Source organism: Salminus brasiliensis, chromosome 19, assembly GCF_030463535.1.
Source record: "Salminus brasiliensis chromosome 19, fSalBra1.hap2, whole genome shotgun sequence".
Classification (NCBI taxonomy): domain Eukaryota; kingdom Metazoa; phylum Chordata; class Actinopteri; order Characiformes; family Bryconidae; genus Salminus; species Salminus brasiliensis.
The window spans coordinates 4246082-4270934 of NC_132896.1; the positions used below are offsets into that span (position 1 = coordinate 4246082).

General features: G+C 40.8%; 1 protein-coding gene across 7 annotated transcripts; it reads right to left on the bottom strand.

The window, feature by feature from the left end:
* Positions 1-206: 206 nt before the first annotated feature.
* Positions 207-23180, bottom strand: pax6a (paired box 6a). 7 transcript variants are annotated; one of them, XM_072663587.1, is made up of 15 exons: positions 18467-18568; positions 18205-18352; positions 15458-15526; positions 15161-15214; positions 13986-14009; positions 10964-11094; positions 10209-10250; positions 9878-10093; positions 9356-9521; positions 3521-3679; positions 3328-3410; positions 3081-3231; positions 2827-2939; positions 2453-2594; positions 207-1152 (listed from the first exon to the last, which is right to left on the bottom strand). In XM_072663587.1, the coding sequence occupies exons 4-15, from the start codon at positions 15171-15173 to the stop codon at positions 1067-1069; spliced, it is 1326 nt and encodes a 441-aa protein (XP_072519688.1). In that variant the 5' UTR covers positions 15174-15214; positions 15458-15526; positions 18205-18352; positions 18467-18568; the 3' UTR covers positions 207-1066. The 7 variants fall into 7 exon arrangements, with proteins under 7 accessions (XP_072519688.1, XP_072519685.1, XP_072519683.1 ...); XM_072663584.1 differs by lacking the exons at positions 15458-15526; positions 18467-18568 and adding an exon at positions 22818-23180; XM_072663582.1 differs by lacking the exon at positions 15458-15526.
* Positions 23181-24853: the final 1673 nt, after the last annotated feature.

The window sequence follows — 24853 nt, forward strand, 5'->3', positions numbered from 1 at the left end:
GAAGCAAATAGAGCAAATTAGCAAATTTGATAAATAGAAGCTTGAACAGAAGTACTTTGACTGACTGAATATAAAAACCAGTAGTAGATGTGTGTTGTGGCGTAGCTGGATGATGTCAGGTCTGGGTGAAGGTTGTAGTGATGAAGCACCTTCAGGTCAGGTAAAATGTGTGACCTTGAATGAAGATGTGTGATAAGTCCAGAATATTCAGATAATTATAAATGAAATTTATTTTATTATAGAAATTGTTCTGGGAGACTTCTAGGGAAGACAAATACTTACATTTCGACATAAACAAAATTGAATTATATCGAAGACACAATCTACCGTTTTTTACCAAAGTTACCAAAAGGTTGTTTTTTTTTCCTTTTCTTTTTTTTTCATTTCCGATTCAGCATTCAAAGCGTTCCACATATACTGTTTTTTTTCTGCCAGCAAGCTTTGGAAACAAACAAATGAGTTGGCTTCTTGTAAACTGTGTGTAGTCATGATTGCCTTGAAACAAAACTGTTTTCTTTTTTTTTTTCTTCTTTTTTTTGTTACTACAGGTCCACAATCTTTACAAAGACGGTCAGAAGTTCTTGATATCAACCAATAATGAAACGAAAGAAGCATGGCAGAAAAGCTTGCATGAATGTTGTTCCTTCCACAGATGCAAGACCAACTTGGTTTGACAGTCCATCCACAGCTGTTCATTTTTTTATATGTCATAACATACAATTGGCCATTTACAAATACATCAAAATGACTGGAAACTGAAAACAGATTTTTCTTCCTTTTTTTCTTTTTTGTTGTTTTTTTTTCTTCTTTTTTTTCTTATTTAACGATATAACACAGGGCACTTTACATCGAGTCCGTTCTCTTTCGATTCTTCTTCAAGTCTTTGTGTCCAAGGAACGCTAGAGAAGTGGCACTATCCCAGTACAAAAGAAGAAACGCGGGTCCTTTTTAGACTCCCTTCTTCCTTGTGTGGTGAAATACTGATGAAGAGCTTTGCCTCGCAGCTGAGAGGGAGGCCAGGAGGCTCTGCTCCACTCCCCCGCTGCACTCCTCCCCCCTGCTCCCTTCACTGTAATCTGGGCCAGTACTGGGACATGTCCGGTTCGCTGCCTGGCACTTGTACCGGTACAGACACTCCGGGCGAGATTAGACCTGCAGTACAAAACAAATAAAAGGAATAATGAGGGACAGCGTTCCACCTCACTGTTCGAGCACACTCAGACCCTGCGTAACCCGCCTGAATAAAAAAACCCGGAATGAGCGTTCTAGACTGTCCGGAATAAAGGGAACGTTTTTGCTTGTGAAAGTACAATCAATATAAATGTCCCCGAAAAAGGTAAAACACGGGCCTTAATGTCCTAATGTGTACCATAGAGGCGCAGTACATTCACTTTGTCAGGGGACGGGAGCATATTAATCAAAGCCTTGTGTCTAAAAACAGGCAAACTTTATAGGAGCTGGAAAAACACCCTAAGCTTTTAATGGAAGTCAATGTAAAAGATTTTATTTATATATAAGTCATTTTGGAGCATTTCTATTGGTCCATTCGTCATGAAGTTTTGCTACAATTTTTTAAACGTCTAAATTAATTATTTGGAGTTTAGATAAGGTGTATGGGAGTAATGCAACCTAAGAAAATATTCCTAAGCAATATAGTACAGTTATGGTCCCTAGCTTAAGGTGGTGCCACTGGTGACAAACAAGGTGACACTGTAGTGACTATTTGGTCAATTTTCTAAAGCAAGTCTAGAACCTTCTGAAAACCTTTCTTTTTGTCATTACAGCAAATTTCACATTACTACAGAACCTTTTTTTTTTAAATTAAATAAATGATATTGTTGAATTGTATAATGTTGGAAATTGCAGCTCTTCTTTTTAATTTTGGGGACATTTCATAATAAGTACACCAATTAAAAATGGAGCAAAATTATGTGAAACAAAATATTAAATTAATTCACATTACATTTAGGAAAAATATTTCTTGACATCATGGCAATACATTATTTTATTTTTGCATTATTAGAAAACACCTATTGTCATTTACATGGTATGGGCAGTTGATTGTGAACTGACCTATAGAAATGGACCAGAATGACTGTTATTATGCTATATTTTTGTATTAATATTTTATTATTTACTATAATTTTGTACTGCTGTTTTATTATTCTACAATTTTTCACAAATAATATTGCACAGATTATACAGAGAACTTCACAGAGCAGCGTGCTCCTTCACACCATCCACCACTATGTATTAAATAGGTCAGCTACGGAAATGAAACAAGTATTCCCATAGTAACAGCATTTTTACTGGTGTTCCCACCCGCAATGCATTATTGATGGCAGCCTACTTCTCTGACTCTGAATTGCTTTTTTTTCCTCTCTGGGAGTAGAAGGTGGCAGTGGTGGTGCTGTAGAGAAGGGGGGGGGGGGTTAGTAGAGGAAAAGCTTACCCGTTGAGGTTGTGCCCGAGGTGGCCATCGACTGGCTGTTCATATGTGCCTGCATGTGAGGGGGTGTGTATGTGTCATAGCTCCGCCCATTGACTGAAGGACTGGTTGGTAGCATGCAGGAGTAGGACGAGGTCTGGCTTGCCTGTGGAGAGGGGGGTTGAGAGAGATGGGCAGATGTCAGCAACACTCATGCCTCAGTTCATCAGATACAACACGATCACACACACACACACACACCTGAGAATGAAATGGAAGTTGCGTAAGTCTGCAATTAAGAGCGATTACTCCACTCGGACTATTAATCCTCACTTCACGCTGAACGTTTGAACCAGCCGTGTTATGTGTGGTGCACTGGAACACAGCGAGACACGTACTTGCATAGGCAGGTTGTTGGCCATGGTGAAGCTTGGCATTGGCGGTAGGGCACTGTATGTGTTCGTGAGGGCTGTGTCTGACCGTCCCAGCATGGAGCCTGAAGTGAAGGACACTATTGAAATGACAAGCAGAGAGAGGTTTGGGTCAACATATTATGGTGTCAACATCACACACACTCACACACACTCTCTCACACACACAGTGCTGTTAATGAGGTATGCTTTTTTATTCATTCATTTGCTCAGTGCTGTACCTGGCGTGGTTGGCTGAGGGATTGGCTGATAGACGCTTGTGCTGAAACTGCTACTGATGGGTATGTGACTGGTGGAGTTGTTGGCTTGTCGTCTTTGATTTCGTAGCTTTTCCTCTCGCCTCCACTTCGCCCTTCTGTTTGAGAACCACACCTGCAAAAACAACGGTGATCGGAAGTCGTTAGATGCCGTTGACGTCATTCGCTATTAGAAGTCGTTAGACGTGTATAATGAGTGCGGACGGCTCACCTGTATTCTGGCCTCGGGTAGGTCGATTTTCGCAGCGAGTCTCTCTCGGGCGAAAACGTCTGGATAGTGCGTTCTTTCAAACTCTGAAACACCACCATAATGCCAGAACTTCGTTAATTACTGAGTATGAACACTACACTGTATTCTGCTCCATCAGTCTGCACATATAGGACTCATCTCTGGCTTTGCTCACCTTTTTCTAGTGCTTCTATCTGTTCCTGTGTGAAAGATGTGCGATTCCTCTGCAGTTTCCTCTTCAGCTGCAGTCTCATCTGGGCCTCCTCAGAGTCCTCCCCGTTTGAGCTGATGGAGTTGGTGTTCTCGGCGCCTCCGTCTGACTGCTGGCAGCCATCTGTCAAAGGAAGGAAAGCAAGGACAGATTGAGACCTTTTGGACGTTTCTGTTGGATTTGATGACATATGCAGAAGTTTGCTGGTCATTTGTGTCAGTAAAGGAGTTGATGTTGAAAAGTTGAGGGTTGGGGGGGGTGGATTGATGTAAAATATTCATTGTTTCATTGTTGATTAAAATAATTCATTTGCTCTGATGTAGTGGGCAACAACGTTGTCTTCCCCATGGCGGGCTAGGGTGCAATTCCCCATCCATACAAGTAGAACTCCTAACTCTACATTTTGCTGCCTGTGTACCATGATTCTAATGTAAATCACTCTGAATAAGAGCATCAGCCAAATTCTATAAATGGGAATGTGAGTGTATATCTGTCCTGGTTCATTTAAACCACTTAATTGATTATAACTAGTAAAAGTATAAGTCAATCCATTTTAAATGTGGAAATCTAAAATAAGAATAGTTTTTTTTAGCTTGAGCACTTTGAATGAATCATTTTTATTGATTTATTTATTTCAATAAAACTGGTTTAAATACTTGCTATCAGTTGATTATCACTGTATGTATTATCAGTGTTTTTTTAAAGCATTTTTAAGAATAGTTGAAAACAGCATTACTGTCATATCTACAGTCATACCACTGTAATATCAAAACCATGCAAATACATTTTATATTATCTTATTTTAATGATTGTATTATTTTAATAGTTTTTTTTTACATCATTTGAGTACACCAGCTGACCTTTACATTGTGTCTACAGTTTGTGATTAATGGAAACATCCAAAAAAAAAAACATGATGGTGCATTAACATACATTAGGAATGTCCTGTAAAGTTACAGCTTTGGAGATACATGATTTACTTAGGACAGTGATCCAGATGCAACAAGCTACATAAAAAGTCCTGCTAAAGTTTTTTTTTATTATTGTGTCTGTGTCAATAAAATAGTGTAGAATTGTGTAGTAGTGTAGAAGTGACACGAACACAACAAGTCAATTTTATAGCTCCACTGAAAAAAAGCTAAACAGCTCATGTGGGAAAATATGTGCTGCAGCTTCAGAGCTTTTAGCACCAACATTTTTCAAGTCTGCGGAGGGGAGGAGATCGGGTGGGGGTGTTTATGGGCTGGTGACAAAAAAAATGGTCACCTTAGCCCAATGAAATGTTTTAAAACTTCAGCTTCTCTCATTGCCATCACTGAGCTTCCTCCATGCAGCCTATGGCTCCGAACCATATGGCCGTTTGAAGGCCCATTGAGGTGGCCAGCTCCAATCCTTGAATGGAAGGGGATGCTTTCACAGGCACACAATGCCCGGAGAGTTAGCCAGTGTTAAAACACTCGCTCTGGGGAGGGATGGCAAACTTTCATGGCTAGAAGTGTGAAGACACAATTGAAGGGAGGCCACAAAAGGATTCTCGCGAGCCTTGCAGCGGCCCTCATTGTAGCACGAGGATTTCAGTCAACAGACCTTTTCAGCTCAGTGTGTGTTAACCTTTATGCACGACCATCATTAATCACTGTCCCCGAGGCTGCCCCGTTCAGCCCTCACATAGGATTTATGCCTTCTATAGGCAGCGCAAGAAGAAAAGCACTGTGAATGAAACACTCTCAGTGAGCCGAGTGTTGTTAGGGAGTGAAAAGGGGACAGGGGAGCCGACTGGGAGTCGATATGCTTTAACCTGCTGCGTCGGTGCAAACTGGTGTAACATCGTTGCGCTCAATTAAAACCTTCATCTTGAGCGCTATTGCCGTAGAGGTCATGGCTGAACTGCGCACTTTTACTGCACTCGTATTTTGACTTGACTTGAGCTAGCATTAGTGCGAAAAAGACTGGAAAAATGGGCCAGAATGGACAGTTATCCATAATAATGCTCACATAAGGTCATAATAAAGGTTCTGCTCTAAACAGAATCATCATAATTACAATTTTTGATGTAGTCATATATACAATTACATTTATATAGTAACAGTAGTAAATAAATTATAATTAATACCTAATATGGTAGATACAATTGTTTTTTTGTAACTAAACAGGCTATAATTGCCTGTATAAGTAGAAACGTGTATATCTATATACTTAGATATACATTTTAACCCTTTAGACACTTAGATTATGTAAGCCAACACTTAAGTTCTTTACTCCCAAACCAGCTGCATATTGCTGCCATAATAGCATTAGTGTAATAGGCCCTAGGATTGAACCCTGCAGGACACCACAAGCAATGCTAAACCAAACAATTGCCAAATAATTCTCAGCAATTTCTGCTTCAGGATTAATAGCTGAGTAAAAAAACCTGGGGCTTAAAGAATTAATAGATTGTAGGTTTGAATATTATTGTGTATATATTCTAAATGATACTATGTATTTATATACTATGAAGGACTATGTACTATTATTTTCCCTCACTTCCCTCCTTCTCTCCTATTTTAACCTGTTAAAAATTATTTGATTTCCGTATATAAATGGAGCAGTCTACTTATTTACCACCCTGTTACACCCTGTAAAGTCTGAGATTAGATCTTAAAAGTGTTGTTAATCTGTCTTATTCCTATCATCAGTCCTTAAAAAACTCTTGCTGGATTGGTCCCTTGCCTGTGGGAGAATAAAATCACCCCTCCATAGGAGCGGGTGAAGCAGAGTGCAGACAAATAAAAGTGACAAATAAAACAAGTGCGACTCAGGACCGGGTCCAAACATGCGAGGACCTCTATAAAACAACACGTTTGGAAAAAAAAGAAGTCCTATAGACGGCGAGTCGTCCAAGCTTTAAAGCAGAGGAGGGGGAAAAAGAGAGGGGGTTGGGGGCAGGAATAAGCAGGCTCTGACTGGTCAATGAGAGAGAGAGCGAGAGCGAGAGAGAGCGCTTGAAGTCCACTCATTAAGACTGAGTTGTCTCTCTTTTAGGCTGCTGTCAGTCCAGATGAATCCACTGTTTTATTCAGTGTTGACGTGACAGTCATCAGATTGAGACCATGTTTGTCCTCCTCAGGGACCTCGCCCTGCCCTGCATGTGTGTGTGTGTGTGTGTGTATGGAGAGAGAGAGAGAGGGTGGGGGGTGGAGGGGGGGGGTGGACTCCTTCCTTTCGTCCTTTTACTCATATAAAAATAGAAATGTGCCCGCAGAGGAAATGTGTTAAGGGATATAGACCCACTTTAAAACGAACCCTGCAACCTCAAGAATTTTACCAACACCAGTTGTTATAGACCTTTCAAGGGGAAGTTTGGTTGTAGCTCAGAGAAAGACCATCGACTAAGATGGGTTTACACTGGAGCAAGTAGTGTGCTCTATTATATTAGCCTCATAGCTCCAGTGCAGAAGTACAGAGGCAAACTCCACACACCAAACATGCCTTGGCTGCTGGCAGGTTTATAATAACTTTGTGAGGTATGGATTTTAAAATCAGCCCTGTAACACCCACTGATTTATATACAGTACAGTGCAAAAGTTTTCACACCTGTATAAATTATAAAGAAGAGCAGCTTATCTGGTCAGTAAAACACTGATATTAAAATAATAATAATAAACTCTAATAATATCACTCCTACAGAAAGTGGTGGAGGTTCTCATCTCATCACTGTGTTCATCATTAGAACATTTCCTCTCAAAGTTCTCCTCTCTCATGGAGTCTAGTATTATTTAGAGTTCTGCTCAGATCAACACCTGGTTTGGTGGTAAATCAGGGCTTAATGATGGTAAATCAGGTGAGCTGCTGCTGCTGCTGATGATGATGATGGAGTTGAACACATCCTCCACGCTGTGCTGGCTGGACTGGGGGGCGTCCAGGAGAACCCTGGAGGAACCGAGCCAGCTCTGTTCTTCAGACTAGCTCACCGACAAGATCTCACTACTTTCTTTCTTCAGAATGAGAAGCTCTTGTTTCTCCCTCTTACTGGATTTATGTTCACCTGCTTTATCTGCTCTGATGAGATCTGGAGCTTCTACAGTAAAAACTGTCTTATTGATGAGAGAAACGGCTTTAACGAATGTCTTATGCTGCCTAAAACTTCTACACAGTATTGTGCATTTTGATTTTTAACTTTATAAAAGTTCTGGCCACAACTGAAATTAAGGTCTGGGCTGTAGACTAATGCAGGAACTCCACTCACCATACCAGGATTAGGCTATGCAACATGTAGCTAAAGTATCTTGAAGTGCTAATAAGGTTAAATTACAGTGTTTGCTGTGTCTATCAAAACGCACTGTCGCCTAAAACTCCCCAGCTTTTAGAAATAGGCTTATAGGACTTTTTGTAGGCAGGTGCTAATTGCTGGCCGTTGTTGTGAAGGGGTCAAGGGTTTAATAGGCAGATATTAGACGCAAAGCAAAGAGCATTCTGCGGATGTTTCTGGTGTCCGTCCCGCGCTGTGCACGCAGTGCTCTTATAAAGTGACATGTGTAATTGGTGATGAGGGGGAGCTGGGAGCATTTCTGCAGCTGCTGTCTCTCTGCAGCTAGACGCTCATTCATGTCGCCTTAATGAGATACAAAACGCTCTCTAATGAGCAATTACACAGCCACAGCACTGTTCCCATAACAAATTCTAACGCGTGACAGAAACATCCTTTTGTACAGATATCCGCGCTGCTTTTTATGCCCCCCTCCTCCCAATACAGGCAGCTGGGGGTGGTAGTGGATTGGGGGGGGGGGGGTTGGAATTTGGAAGGGAGGTTGGGGGGGTGGAGGGGGGTGGACAAGATGACAATATGCCAAACTGATCAAATGCAGAATGAAAACACCACCCCGTCACGAATTTGGAAGTGAAGACTCAATCTTTTAAACTCAATCTCTGCCCCAGTGAAATCGGACTACCAACAGGTTGATTGATTTGTACTGATAAATATTATTGATTATTTGGCTCTGAAGTACAGAGATCAGTCATAAAAGGAGTTCTACAGTCTATGTAACAGCATATAATATGATGTATCTAATTTGTCATAACATTAGACAGTGTAATAGCAAAATATATGAATACATGTGTTATAATCTCTTTATTGTTAATTCAGTTTTGTATTTATTATATTGATCATATATGATATATGTTATATAATCTTTTATTATTGGTATTATACAGTAATACAACTGTTCTAACAGTGGCAGTAATAGTAGTATTAATTTGTGATACTGCTACTAATACCAGTAATAATACAATCTATCTGTATGCCATCTTTGATTAATATTAATCCATGGATTGATCATTATTATTATTAATTTTTTTGTTTGTTTGTTTCTAAAGAACAAGGGGATGTTTGCCATTATAGTATAAACTGATATATCTAGATCTGTAGAGAGCAGTTTATAAATAGTGTATAACTATAACTATAACATCTAATATTATGTAACTAATTGGTTATAAAAAATATAAAATCTCATCACTTTTACTGTTAATTGAGATTACACCCAACAATTATAGCAAATATTATTTATTAATCATACATTATTCATTAACATTGCAGTAGTGGCAGTAACCCTAAAACTACTTTGTGAATATTACGACTGTTGCTACTTATAATAATAATAATAATAATAATAATATTAATAATAATAATAATATTAATAATAATGCATAATATAATGCAAAATAATAATAATATAAATAATAATGCACTCTCCCTATACCCATCTTAACGAAGCACTCAGACGCCACTTATTTCTTTCAGAGAAGCTCAGCCCGTCCTACCTTGATTGGGCTGTCCTGGCACGGAGGTTCCGGGGTACCAGCCCGGCCGGGTGCCCCATGTCCCCGTCTGTCCGTTCAGCATCCTCAGCTTCTCATACATGCCATCTGCGCCCATCTGTTGCTTTTCGCTCGCCAGGTTGCGCAGCACTCTGTTTATGGATGACACCTGAAAGACGAGAGAGAGAGAAGACAAGGGATGGCATCGCGTTGCTCAAGCACGTTTCAGTATCAGCAGAAATAGGGCATTTCTCGGGGCTTTGAGAAAAGGCCTGAGCAGGCGCGCGATTCCAGAGTGGCGCTGCATCGGACTGCTTAGAAATACACCAATAAATGAATCAATCAATCAGTAAACAGGCGAGCACGCCCGCAGCTCTGGTGTCGCTGGAAACGGGTCGATTTTGGACAATTCAAGGTCGTGTTCAAGCAGAGGCTGCAGAGGCTGCTCGCAGTCATGCCACTCATGCCCACCCAGGAATACGCGCGCGCTGCGCACTGCGCACTGCCCTCGCCTTTTGCACTCACGCTCGGGATGTTGTCGTTGGTGCAGATGCCCTCTGACAGCAGTCTGTCCCGGATCTCCCACGCGAAGATGGACGGGCACTCCCTCTTAAACTGGGCAATTTTGCCGACCACCTCCGGAGTGGCTACGCGCGGTTTGCTGCCTCCGATGGCGCGCGGTCTGATGGAGCCCGTCTCATAATACCTGCCCAAGATCTTACTCACGCAGCCGTTGGACACCTGAACAGCAAGCCAAAGGAAAACAAAAAGACACACAGAGAAAACATCGCATGACATTAATTTCAAACGCGCGTGGAATGTTATGTTTAAAGCGTCCAAACAATGATAAGCTTACGTTTTCATTGTCCAGCACTTGGACTTTTGCATCAGCTTGGGTCTATAACACAAGAAATATATACCTTCAGTGGTACGAGAAACTCTGTATGCAAGCTTCGTTCTGTTTCTGTAAAAAGCTTTGGTTTGTAGGGAACCAGAGGGCATGGTTGCCCACATGATTTGCCAATTGCAATTTTGTTGCAATTATTTTTTTTTTTTTTGCAATTTGAGTCTTTAAGTTAAAAAAAAAAAAAAAAAAAAAAAAAAAAAAAAAAAAAGCTCTGTTTATAGATTTCCACAGTGGATAGTGACACTCCACTTGCTTGTTCCCATAAATGAGGAAAAAAGGTGTATGTTAACACAAGTCATAAATAAAAGCAGTCTGGAAACGAAGCACAGGCTGGAACGTTTCTATAAAGCAAACATTTGCATAAACGATACAAAGCAAAACCGAATAAAGGTTAACTAATTATTCAGTTTTTTTTAATGTGCATTAGAGATTTTCTTTCTCATTAGAATTTGATGCATGACTTAAATAAAACTAATGCAAAAATGAAAACAAATTAATTGCATTTTTTAAAAACGCAAATATTTAAGTTATTTGTTTGTTTTGTTTTTGTTTTTTTGGTTTGTGCGTTAGCTTGAGCTTGGACGCGTTAGACTGAGCATGCACGCGGCCAAAAGATGTGACAACAGTACTTACATGCACTATCAATATTAATAAAAAAGGAATGATAGCAATCTTAATTTTAATCCAATGCTTTATGCACTGACCTGCAGGATCCGGGATATGTCGCACGGTCGTGCTCCGCTGTGCGCGAGCTCCACTATCTTCTGTCTGGTTGAGTCAGGCAGCGGTCTGCCGTTCACGAACACACCGCCGAGCTGGTTCACCCCACTGTGACCTGGACCGGGACAAGAGCAAAACGTCCAGGTTACTGCACAGCCGGTCGGCACGCGCACAATCTCATTAAAAAAAAAAACACCCCAAATAAAAACGACAGCACTCAAAGTTGCGAGTTGCGTTTGATATTAGAGTTGGATAAACTGTCAGTGCAAAGCTCTCTGTGCAACGAAAAGAAGTGGCATGCATGCACCACAGCCTGAGTAACAGCATTCCTGTAAACGGCTCCAAATGAGATCCTTCCACGAGTCAGGAGATTAAACTGTCACGCAAAAACCTTGTTCCATTTTTTACGTTTGTAACTGCCTTTAAATCTGAGAAGTGTTTTTTATAGGGTGTCTACATTTCAGAAAAGGAACCGACTATTAAAATGCTCCAAATGCATTGGAAAACAAATCGTTCCCATTGATTTGCGTTGAAAATTAAAACGAAAATTTTTCGTTGTTTTGTAAAATTGAATTTTTAGAGATACAGCGTTTTTCCGTGACAGCTGAGACAGGTTTGCTATTGTTGTCACTATCCATACACAATGTACAGCACTTTTAAACTACAAAAAACAACAGCATCTCCAGCCTGAACCCTAATTTAGTGCTGCGCATCATAGCAGCGCGCCTTATCCCGGATCAGAGCCCAGAGTTAATGCTATTTGTTGGCATTTGCGTTTATATAGTAAATGCTTCTTAAACGCTGCCCACAGCCTTACCCTGCAAGTTTAAATCGCATCAAACACCACTCACACACCAGGAACCAGCCAGTCCAACTTGCAAGCTTTCCAACAACATCACCCATACACCCACACCACCCAAGCAAAAAAAAAAAAAAAGAAAAAAAAAAAAAGAAAAAGAACAAGAAGAGGAAAGAAAAGAAAAAGCCCCCCTAATGAAGAGGTGAAGAGATGAAGAGCAAAAGCACCAAACCTGAACTCAATCCCCCCTCAAAAAACAGAACACCCAGAGAAAGTAGACTCGGCTCGGTCGCGGCGGTGGCTTCCCTTTTCTAAGACCCCTTCCCAGCGAAGCCCTCCCGTTAAATGGAGTCCAAGAGCACGAGCTCCTTAGCAATAAATAAGCTCCAAATATAGAAGAAGGGGAGGAAGGAGAAGAAAAAAACTATGATGAGCCTGCCTGACATTTGTCTTTAAAATAAAGCTAGCTGCACGTCAAGTTTGAGCTTAATTTCTGGAAATGGGCGGAAGTCGCCCCGGATCATGCACGGAAGGCTAATTGAAAAGATGAGCCCGAGCGCTCGTGGCAGGCCATGTCACTTCCTGTCACGGCTCTGCTCGTGAACCCCGCATCGCCACGACAAATGGTAGCATGATAAAAACGAGCCTTTCTGTCCGCATTTGGATAGAGCTCAGACTCTGTTGGGCTCGACTCTCATTTAGCCTTCGAGGGGGTGGTGGAGGGGGGGCTTGAGTTTTTAAGGTAGCCCGAGGGGCTGCGGTGGAGCGGGAACGGGCACGGGCTTGGGCATGGGCACGTTCACGAGGACGCGCTTGGCTTGGTTTAGCTTTATAGTATATTAAAAGTGACACTTAAAAAAAACTAAAAAAAAACAAAACAAAACCTATATTTACACACTGGGGGAGCGGTGGCGCGCGCCCGCAGTGAAAAATAAACAAGGAAACAAGGTGAAATTTAAATCAGCCTGAGCAATATTGCATGCACGTGCACATTTTTAGACATAAAGCGTGGTAAACGTGTAGCTGTTGTTGTTTTTGTATACATGATGATGGGTTGATTTTAATCTTAAATATATATATATATTTTTTTTTTATGACACGCGCTAGTAATGTAAGTACGTCTTATTACCAGCAATATAAAAAGTATAACGTGAAAAGGGGAAAAGTCCCTCGCCATCTAGTTTTGGGAGCTTAATTCAGGATTAGAGTAAATCAATTGTCCCTCTATTTTGCTCCGAGAGAGGTCAGCGAGGATAAGCATATTGAAGATTTATTGGCTTTGGGACCATACGTCCCTTGTGCCCACCCCCCTCTGAAAAAAAATGAAGTCATTTGACCGTGCCAGTGCACAGATTAGGACATAAAATCCAACTTTCTCTCCAAAGGTGAAGTCTTAATCATTATGAGTCCCCAGTGGCAATAATTACGCGCCTTGTATTCTACGTGTAATCAATGAGCAGAGAGACATATGGTGTCAATTTGGAAATATACACTCAGGAGCATTATTACCATAAAAGCCTGGAGACCCAGCCGTGACCTTTAAAGCGCGGGGCCTTGTGATAAGCTATCCGCACGGCAGATAAATATGCACGGGAACACGGGCGAGTATAGCCGCGACTCGATTTCACGATTTCACTTCGGAAATAATGCATTCATAAATAATGCTGGTTTAAAGGAATAAATAAATGTAAAAGCGAACACAATACATAGCTGTAATGACTCTAAGACCTGACAGTATTGTGAAATAATATATACATACATGTTATAGAATTCCAATTATATATAGATAGATATAAATCTGTCTGTCCATTTTTATATCTCCATATCTATTTTGGCCTGGCAACTTAATAAATTACTGTTTAAAATATTATACGTAAATGTGAATATATATATATATATATATATATTTTTTTTTTTTTTTTTTTTTTTTTTTGCATGGCTGCACGCATATAAAATATGTGTATATAATATATATGTATAAATGTATTTGTAGTAGGCCTATTTATCTGTCCTTCCGCACTTCAACTAACCCAGATGATGAAATGAAGCTGCCTTAAAGATGTTGATTTACAGTGAAGGTAAACAAAAGCCCAACAAAAACAAGACTCTCCATGTTAGTGTATGAGGATGTTACAGATCTAGCACGTTGGGGAAAAAATGTAAATATAAAAAAGGGGGTATAAATGATAGGATAACATTCAACACACCTTCGTTACAGATGTCATACACCTCTTGTCCAGCATTAAGAGAAAAAATATGTCTGGTTTATTGTTATCCTGCCAAGGAGATGATACTGATAATCATATCTTCACAACGTCTGATCTCTCCATATGCAGCCCATTAATTAAACAATCAGTTCGTGACATATGTGCTGTGTTTTTTTCTCTCTCCCCTCTCTCACACAGATATGGAGGCATGTCAGGCAGCATAAGTGTTTATTCTCAGTTTACAGCCCTTCAGTGCGGGATATCAGATTTATCAGATGTCCATTTCTGTCCAGCTGATGCATTAGGTGCTCTGAGCTAGTGTCTGCTAACATGAGCGCAATTTAATAGCAAGTCAACACACAGTTCATTCTCGCTAAGGTCTCCTGCTAAAGTTAAGGCACCCCTGTAGTTTTTAATGTTGTAATATTTTCCCAACCCTGTAATAGCTTACCATCTATACCAATACTGAGTAGCTTTATTATTGGATTATCTGGTTGATCATTTGTAAGATATTTATGCAGTTGTACACATTTTGAATGAATTGTGAATTCTGAAAAGTACTGTTATATTTGTGGGATTTATTACATTTTGGGAAATTATTACAAAATTAAGAACTAAAACACCTGGTCAAATGACATGTATGGTTAATATTGTAAGTTTAGAAAAGTACATTCTCTACAGAGACACACCTTTGCACATGCTAAAGCATAATTATGCATTTATATAATTGCATGCTCAATTGCGCATTATAAATATATTTGTATATTTTATATGTGATTTATTACAGAAATATGTCACTTGATCAAACGCTAAACTTTTCAAATAAACACTAATAATAAGACGTCAGACTAACACATGGATTAATATGTGCTGGGGTCTTTACTGGGCTCTCCTGCCTGATCTGAATTGAGCTTTATGAATGACTGTCAACAAAAGTTTGACGCCTGCCACACCCCGGCACCTCTGACGGGCCTCAGTGAAGCTGGCTCGGCTAACACACCAAAAACAAACGTCTGCTGTCTGGCTAGACGCCTGTCACACTACACACACGCACACACACACACACACACACACACACACGCATACAGCCATACACAACACCACGTTCACGTCAAAACACACTGGGAGGGAAAATATAATGAGAGTGAAAGTAAGAAAGGAAAAACTCCACTTACTGTTTTGCATCATGGAAGCTACACCAGACTCCCACGTGGTCCGGTTATAGTACTCTATTAGTCATAAAGAAACAACAGGCATGGTCAGTTTTCATATAGCTTCATCTGTTCGCCAGTAAAATGTATTGCATTTGAGTGTTTACTGTTTAGCTCTTGCTATGTGTGCAGAAACGTTACGGGCAAATATCAGTGCAGGGTTTGTGCATGTGCTCTGAATGAGTTGAGTTACTGCAACAGCAAAACACAAGTGGAGAGCACAGTACTACTAGTTTTAGATATCCAGCGGGTTAAACTTGCCTGGAAAATGTTGACTGTCCGCTTAAAACAATTTATAGACTCATCTGCGTCACACTAGTTAATAATTCCCTAGGACAAAGCAAAAGATTTTATTAGTACACCTCCTCTACCCAGGATTAGGTTGTCATTGCATTGCACCTACAAACTGCTGGTCAAGTGGGGCTCGTGCATGGGTTTAGGGGTGGATTTGGGGTTACGTTGGGTTGGTTGGTGACCTTGTAAACACTTTTTTATGGCCTTCAGAAGAGAAGAACATCTGCGCTCTAAAACTAACGGGGTTTTTGAGCGATACCATAGAAGAACCACGTTTTTGTTCCACATTTGAAAAGTTTAAATACGTGGAGATCAATGTTCTGATGCTTCTGGATGGATGCAAAACGGTTCTTCTGTGGAACTGCACCAAGAACTGCACCAAGAACTCTTTGTAGCACCTTCATTTTCAAAGGTGTGGGGTTTTCTGAAGGGTTTTCAGAGTTGGCTTTGGAGCTGCGACTGGGACTGGGGTTAGGGTTGGCTTTGGGACTGGGACTGAGGTTGGGGTTGAAGTTGGAGGACAGAAGGAGGGGGGCTAGGCTACTCTTTTTCTGCACTTCAGATCCACTCTTGTGGTGCCACACGCTGTCTACCTCGCCTGGCTGCTCCGTAAAAGTGAAGGCAGGAGGGGGTGAAGGCCACCAAACAAAGGCCGCTGGATTGGAACAATGCCTCCTATTCTGCCTCGACACCAAAACCCAGAGAGTAAAACCCGGGGCTCCCTAACTAGCTACACAGCTTCCAACTAAACGTACCAACAACTCTGAGAAGATACAAAGAGAGCTGAAGGGAAGCCCCCCCCCCCCCCCACCTCTTCTACAAACCCACCCCAACCCCACACATACACATATACACACAAATCCCATCTCAGCTCACCCCCTTATCCCTAACAACCCAGCCAGATCTGGCCATGACCCACTGCCCATTCCCTCCCAAACTGGTTTGATTTTTTTTGTTTTGTTTTTTTGCACGAAATTGAAAAGTAATTTCTGGTTCTAAGTACTCGGATGTAATTGTGTTGCTGGTATGTGTCGTTAGGGGCTGGCTACAACAGCGCAGTGGGGCGCTCAATTGGTAAAAGACAATTGCATTAAAGAGCCCATTCAGTTCATTTCAGGAAAAGGAGGCCATTGAAGAAATAGTCACAGCTTTGATTTTCTCTCTCTCCCTGTCTTTCTCCTTCTCTCTCTCTCTTTCTTTTTCTGTACCCCCTCCACGTTCTTTTTGTATCCCCTTTTAAAGTAGATGGGCTGTGTGCGCGTATTTACAGTACGCGTTCACAAATAGGCTAATGTATACAGTTCAGGCAAAGCCTGTGCGCGTGCACGTTTTTCATAATGCGCGTTCCCGCGCATTTTTGTAGGGGATTTGGAGTAAAAAAAAACAAAAAAAAAACAGACAACCACTTTTATCCTTAGTTTGGGTTGTGTTACTTTAAAATTAAAAAATGTATTTGACGTGATTTAAATTTACAAAACTGCGCTTAAGCGTTTTTAAATTTCCGTTTTTTAAAAAGTCAAACAACTTTTGGTGAATTTTGGTTGTTTTTTTGCGATCTCTGCTGCTCTGGGTGATGCGGGTCTTGCACACCGCTCTGTAGCTAATGATGTGTTTTAATGGCGGGCCCTAATCTGCATTTTACGCGCTCTAATGTGCAACGTCAAGCCCCTTAATTAAACGCGCTTACTCAAGGCTTTAGGGGGTTTAGGAGCAGCGCGTTCACACGCACAGAAATAGCGTTTTTTTTTTGTTTTTGTTTTTTTTTGTTTTAGAAATAACAACATCCCTGAAGTGCAACTATAAGCCTGAAGCACTGGGTCATGACGGTAGAGTGAACAAGTTATTTTTTATTTATTTGCGTTTTTTTAAACAAATGTGCTTAGTCATAATTAAATTCATTAGATTAATATATTCAACTATAATGAAAAGTAAAACGTTTGGTTATGAACTAATGCGAGCATTATTTACTACAAAATAAAGAAACACGTTTTACAAAAAAAATACGATTAAATTGCGTTTTTAAAAATCATTTTAAAATGTACATTTATTGGAAATATTCACGTGCGATTTGCAGCTAAATCGCTGTTTTTTATTGCTCTCAAGGCCTCAAACACAAATGTGTCGATTTACGTTTTTATTAAATTAATGAACTGTAACGCACTTGTCTTAGTTGTTTTTAAAATTAAAAGTAAGACCAAATCAAGGTCACGGTGATTTTTCACGGTGTGTGTGTGGTGTATGTGTGTGTGAGAGAGAGAGAGAGTGTGTGTGTGGCTGGGTCGCTACCACTGCGTCCACCAATCGTGCTTTTGGCCTTGCTAAGACTTTTTTCTGTCATAAATAACGTTTGGACTAAACACAAAAAAACGCCTCGCTGGATAATAAAAGAGGGGGCAATAAATATAATATAATAGATAATATATGTGGTCTTCTGAAACATCCTAAAACGTACACTAGTTTCAAAGCAAAGAAGTTCGAGGACGCTCGAGGATATCAGACCTACTCTGACAGATTTCTGCTCCCTTTATTCTAGCTTTCTATCTCCAAAACACCAAAACACCGCGTTCTCTTGTTAGACGCAGTTTTACTAAGTACGCTTCGTTCTAGGGAGTGTAAACGGAGGGGTGAGGCAGTGTTGCGCACTCTTACAGCAGCCCTGACGCTTCCCTACACAACAAGTGCACAGACAGAGAGGAAACGTGTCTTAAACTCACCTTTTTGCGGCATTTTTGAGTGTGCGCGGCGTCGGACTCCTCGTTAGCGCGTCTTCCTTCCCAAATAAACAGATAAAAAAGCTCCCTTGGAATAGTTTGTGTTGTCCTTTATAGTTTCCAAATGCCGTCGAGGAGGAAAAAGAAATCCCTGCGGGAAGGAAGGGAAAGAGATTGGCAATAAAAATGGATGAACGAAAGAGAGAGAGAGAGAGAGAGAGAGAGAGAGAGACTTGGGAGCGATGGAAAAGAGAAGATGGAGCACCTATGTTGGCTGGCGATGGTGCTCCTCGTGCATTAATGCGTGTTCTCCTGCTCCGTGCCTCCCTTCCACTCCTCTTCTGACCTCTGTCATCATCTCATCATCTCCCAGCCAAACACTACTTCCTCCTGCACCCCCACCCCACCCCTCCCACCCCCCAAAAAAACTCCCGCACCAGCACAGCCCGGGCAAACGCACGCGGGGATCCAGGGGTCCAGCAAGAGCCCTGCGCCTCCAACTCCACTAAATCACACTAATGCACACATGCAAATGCTGAAATGCTGCCCTCTCTCTCTCTCTCTCTCTCTCTCCTTTCACTCTCTCACACACTCTCTCTCTCGCTCTCTCTCTCTCTCTCTCTCTCTCTCTCTCTTTCCTACTCTGTTCGCTGCTCGTTTTTTTTTCTTTCCGCGCGCTGTTGGAAGGTGGGGGGCTCCGCCGTGGGAAAGGTGAAAAATGAAATAGTGCGCGAATAAAAGTGTGTAGAGAGCCAGGAAGGAGCTCTAACTTCAAGCGTTTGGGCTCCACGGTGTTGGGATTGTTCACTGCTAGTTTTAGCTTTGTTTTAAAGACGTAAAATGAACCAATATTTCTGTATTTGGATATTTATATCGCCGCTGTCACGCGACAACGAAATCATTTTTGACATTATCAGAATTGTGTCAACATTTGATGAATGGGACAATAAAATGCTCTAAAATGACTTGAAATGAAATATTAAAAAATTTTTTTTTACAATTTTACTTCCTCTGTAAAGTTTTGGTTATACAATAATTGATTGTTATTAATTATTACGTGTATTGTTATCTACTCTAAAAGTAACTTATGTAGGTTATACCTGATATTTGGACCCACCATATACTTTGCTCGATGGTCACGTGTTTACATCGCTGTTGTTACTTAATTTGCAACCATTTCAATATGATATTTATTTATTTTTTATTATTCATCATAATTCTGTTATTTTGTTTGTTTGTTTGTTTGTTTGTTTTTTTCATTCACGTGCCGCCCCTTTAACCACGACTCTACTTCAAAACCTTTACTATTTATAAGCCATTATGTTAAAGGCAACATAAAAAAAAGAAAGTTGGAGATGTCGAGGGAGTTGGGGAGGGGGTGGCGAGGTGGGGCGAGAGCGCGAGCGTAAATAAAAATATCATTAGGCCTTTACCAGCATGGCCAGACACTCCAAACTACATGTGCTGATTGCTTGGGCATTAGTGCACAGCTCGGTAAACCCCAAAGCAACCCCTCGGCGCCTCTGTTTGGGGATGCATGCACCCCGAGCCCCTCTCCCAGCTCAGGCCTGTCCCACTCATTTGTTGGAAAGGAATAGATTCCGGGTCGGGGTGTGTGAAATGGAGTCGGGAGGGAGGGAGTGTGTGTTTGTGAGAGAGAGAGAGAGAGAGAGAGAGAGAGAGAGAGAGTGGCATGGTGGGGTAGTCTAAATAGAGAGAGAGAGAGTTGGAAGGGAGGGGGTGAAATGTTTTGCAGCACAAATGAAGTTGTGTGTGAGTGTGTTTGCGTGTGTGTGTGTGTGTGTGTGTACACTTGACTTGGGCTCTGACGTGTGAAAAGTGCTGGAAAAAAAAGAAAAGTCAGAGCTCATCAATAAACTATGGGGAAAAGTGAATAAGAGCTCTGACAACCATTGCATTCCCCAATATAAGACACAAAGGAGGAGACAAACGACTCTGCCGAGCAGCTCCTCGCGCTCAAAGCCCGTGTGAATGGGGAGGCCGATAATGAGCTGCCCTACTGTCAGGCCAGGCCTGCAACCCTGCTTATGCACGCGCTTATATATCCCAGTACGCTTCCCCTGAGCACTGTGTAGAGTAGTTTGCGTCCTCGTGCATTTTGCTAACGGCCATCTAAAGGTTTTATATTTTTACTTACTTTGTTTCATGTTTGTTTATTTACCTAACATCCTTTAAAAGAGTGTTTATTTGCCTTTGATGTGAATTAAAGCATTAAAAACATTAGCATGACCTTTAGTTTCTTCTCTGAAACATAAAGGTGCTTAAAATGGTTCAGATTCACTTTCATAAATAACTATATTTGTAACAGAGATGAGACGTGTGCGCGCGAGGAACCCTTCAAAGGCCTAAAGAAACTTTAACATCTTCACGTGAGGGTGAAGAACCTCCTAGGTTCTTCAAACTCACGCTCCACGAACCAAAATGTGCTCCAGAGTACAGATTGGAAGCACGTGTATTTGTAAGGGCATGGCATTCCCAACACCACGTCTATTTGGTGAGGTGTTCTCGTTCCACCCTCCCTCGACAGAGCTGGTTATATTTATTGTGATGACCTGTTGTTGATCCAGCGCACCTCTTGAGTTTCAGCTGGGGGTTCTTCTCCTTCCAATACAGCTCTTAACTCTCTGAGCTCAAGCCCTCGTTCAAAGATGAAACTCTTGTTTTTGGGTTTAGAAGCGTCAAAATCAAATATTTGCTTAGTTGTTTGGAGGCTTCCATGGATGTTCTGGAGAAAGCGCCTCTATCAATTAGCCCAACTGGGATTAGCAGCTTGGCACTGGAATAAAAAAAAAGAAAAAGACCCTAATCTTGTCGCTATTTTCCCTCAGGCAAAACGCTCTCAGGGCGCCCCCCTCTCTAAAGTTTTTCAGAAGGGAAAAAAATGATAAGGGGAGGGGACTGGAGTGAATACATCTGACGTCATGTTTGGAGAAAGCGCGAGAGAGAGAGAGAACGAAAGAGAGAGAGAGAGAGAGAGAGAGAGACTAGGAAATATAACTAAACGCCAGTAATTTATATGGTGAAGGGAAAAGGGGGTCAATGTGTGAAAGGAGCTTTATCGTCTCAGTTTGCTGTAATTGTAGAGTTGGCGAGTGCTCGCTGTTACACATGCAGTGACTGTTTTTTGGGGGAGGGGGACTGCCAAACATCTCTCTCTCCCTCTCTCTTTCTCTCTCTTCCTCTCTGTCTCTCTCTCTCTCTCTCTCTCTCTCTCTCTCTCTCTCTTTTCTTCCTCCTGGTGGGCAATGGCACCTTGCCTATAACTCCAGGCGCCATGATCGCTGTCCATTTATCCAAAAAGGAGCAAAGTCACACATTATTCCATTTCATTAGGCTGTAAAAAAGAGGAGTGAGGGCTGTGGTGGTGCTGGACTAATGGGTTTTAATCATCCTCACCTTTGCATTCTGGAGATTATCATCCGGGACTGGTTTAACTGATTTGAGGTGTGGAATTACGTGGAGAGGTGTGGGTGTTGAGTTATATTGCGGTAGATTATGGTTAAATAATATATGTATGTATTATATATACTCTCACTATATATATATATATATATATATATATATATATATATACACACACACATATATATATATATATATAGTGAAAGTACATTTTGTGCCCTCGCGTTGTGTACTATATATTCTATTGTGCACTGTATTTATATATACATATATACTACATATATATATTTGCTAAATGTACTTCGAGTACATATATATATATATATATATATATATATATATATATATATATATATATAAATAACAAGGTATTTTAATACTATTATTAAGCTTATAACATATATATATATATATGCATATTGTTTAATGTGTTAAAGTATCTCCTAAGCTGTATATTAAGTCCTGCTAATAGGTGTAGGCTTTGAATTATCCCAATAACCTGACGTGCTGCAGTTGTGACAGCGTTTATGAACCGTGTAATCTGCATTTAGAGCCAAAGTTTACGAGTCTCAATTTGCACCACTCAATTTCTACTGTTCCTGTTCCTTCTACTGTTAAACTAATGAAAGCCCCACGAAGGTGCATATAGGTGCATGCTGGTTATTAATGGGTGATGTAGTCCACTGTAGTCGCTAAATGTAAGAACTGAATAAAATACAGTTAGAATTTGAAGCAGGGGGGTTTTTGAGCATTGTTCTGAGTGGCTGTTTGGTTGTATAGCTGATGTGATAGATCAGTTTGGCAGTTTGTGATCGTGAACGGCGTTTGTAGCCTCGTTACGCCCGAGTACTGGCTGATTTCCTTTTAAATGACGTTGTAAACTAAACAGAAATGGTTCAGGCGATGTTCTTCACATCACTGGAGATTTATAATGCTTTTTGATTTTTGTTAGAAGATATTTTTGTATCACTTTACTAACCTGAAGTTTAATTTTCAACCGGAAAGTGTTTCAATAACAGCGAGTATTTGTTGCTCACGTGTAGACGGTCGAGTCTAGGAAAGACTGCCATCAACAGCCATTGGCGTTGAAGAACCATCGCTCCCTCTAGATACACCTGTTTACCGCAGCAGATATGCGTAAAGTAAGGGAAGGTAATCCGCGTAATCGGTGCCTGTATAAACCATCCACTCACCTTAGGCTATGTCCAAGTGCGTCCCTCAGCCAGACCATATGTAGACTCGTGGATCCCAGAGCTCGCTCGCTCGGATGGTCGCCTAAAGGACGCGTGGAAAACACCTCAGAAGAAAGCTCACAAAACTATTCCTTCCCTCGAGTGGGTGGTAAAATCCAGTCCAGCGAGCAGCGACGGGAACTTCTCGTGCTTTTAAAGCCTCGTTGTTGTTTTTTTGGAGATGCTAAAACAACAGAAAGGTCTATAAGCTCTAAGGTTGGTTCTCCTCGCGCTCCTTTCCTGCGCGCGGAGAGAAAACCTCGCCACGCGAAACTGCGATGGAAGTAAATTAAAAAAAAAAAGAAAAGGAAAAGAGAGATAGAGTGAATGGGTGAGTGAGAGAGTGAGAGAGAGGGAGTGTGAGAGAGAGACGGCCTCAGTCTTCCCGTCCAACTTTCCCTTAATATTATCCTCAACTCTGGCAGTGATTGGCTGGAGTGACGGGCCACGTCACACACATCTATCACACACACACAGATATACACACACCCCTAAACTGGGAAGCTGGAGGAAGAAAGACAAGCGCCAATAGAGTGTGTGTGTGTGTGCATGCGCGCGCACATGACCCTTTATAAAGGCCTATTAGCGATTAGTGTTTTCCAATCACAACTTGTAGCATTTATTAAAAATAATAATGGCAACAATAAAAGAAAAATCCAAAGGTTCTCGAAATTTTCTTTCTTAAATTTAGGCTAAACTGTAAATTTTATTTTATTTAAAGTTAACATCTGTTTAGAAATAGGTCATCATTACAGTAAGGCTATTAATAAAAATTGATATGGTTAATTAATAATATTATTTATTAATAAATTAATACATGGACGTAGATGGTTTAGTTAGTAAGTTAGTTTAGTTAGTGAAGTTATATTTTAGAATTTTAAAATATGATTTTATTTTTGTGTTTGTTTTTTATTTTGAGTTGATGGAAGTTAATTGTAAATGAACTGGATTTCTCTGCCTTATAGTAAAGTATAGTTTAAATAAACACTTTATTAAAAAATACAAATTTAATGTAGCTATTCAGTCATTGTTGAAAAGTTGAAAAACATTTCTAAACGTTGTTTCTGTGCTTTATTGTTATTATCATTATTATTATTATTATTCATATTATTATTAATATTATTATTATTATTATTAGTAGTAGTAGTAGTAGTAGTAATATACTATATATATGTTTCCATATACTGAGTACAATGATTTAATTTACTCTGCAATCCAATAAATACATAAAACAAATCTGTAGATTGATTTTATACATGCTTATACGTTAAACATAAGAAGGCATTCTAATTCATTTTAATTAGACCTAAACTGTTTTGGTATTTGATGTATTTGCTGCACCTCTGCTACAATATTACAACGATCTAAGCACCCGTATGCATTTCCTAACAACCTATCCTGCTGTTTTATACAATCTCCATTACCACGTACTGACCAGAGTGGCAACAAGTTCTCCATACAAACATACTGGATTACAAACGCACTTCATTTATTTATTTACAAACACACAGTTACATTAGACTGAATGCTTGATTAAGCTTCATCAAAGACACCTAAAGAAGATCTCAGTAGATCATAATGGGCCCGAGAGTCCACACCAGTTAGCAGAAGAGCAGGTAGACGTCAGGAGGCCTCTGCTGAACACACACAGCCCTCTTTCTCTCGTTTCGTGCGTAAAGTCGAGTGAGTGAATTTGTACAAGCAAGTTTGAGACCCTGTTAAAGAGGTTGTGTTGGTGGTGGTCGTGCTGGGGGCTGGGGGCGAATCTGGTCTGATTTGGAGTCTGAGAAGAGCAGCAGGGCTTGTGGAGATGTCTGGCCGGCCTCGGCCCGCTGATCAGGCTGTCAGTCAGTAAGCCGGGATGGGGATGCTGAAGCTCGGCCAGGTGCTGCCCCCCCTCCTCACCCCCCTCCAACACACACACACAGCCCACTCACTCTTCAGTGCCTGATCAGGCGTAAACTTAAATCTGGCCAGCCAGCTTTCCCCCTACGCCG

What these genes read in the sequence shown, in the direction of transcription:
- pax6a (XM_072663584.1), bottom strand. An exon ending in AGCTTCCATGATGCAAAACA is followed by an intron (nt 14,010 to 15,160) that starts GTAAGTGGAGTT and finishes ATGCTGGACAAG; the next exon opens with AGGTGTATGACATCTGTAAC. An exon ending in GTATGACATCTGTAACGAAG is followed by an intron (nt 11,095 to 13,985) that starts GTGTGTTGAATG and finishes GTCCCGGTCCAG; the next exon opens with GTCACAGTGGGGTGAACCAG.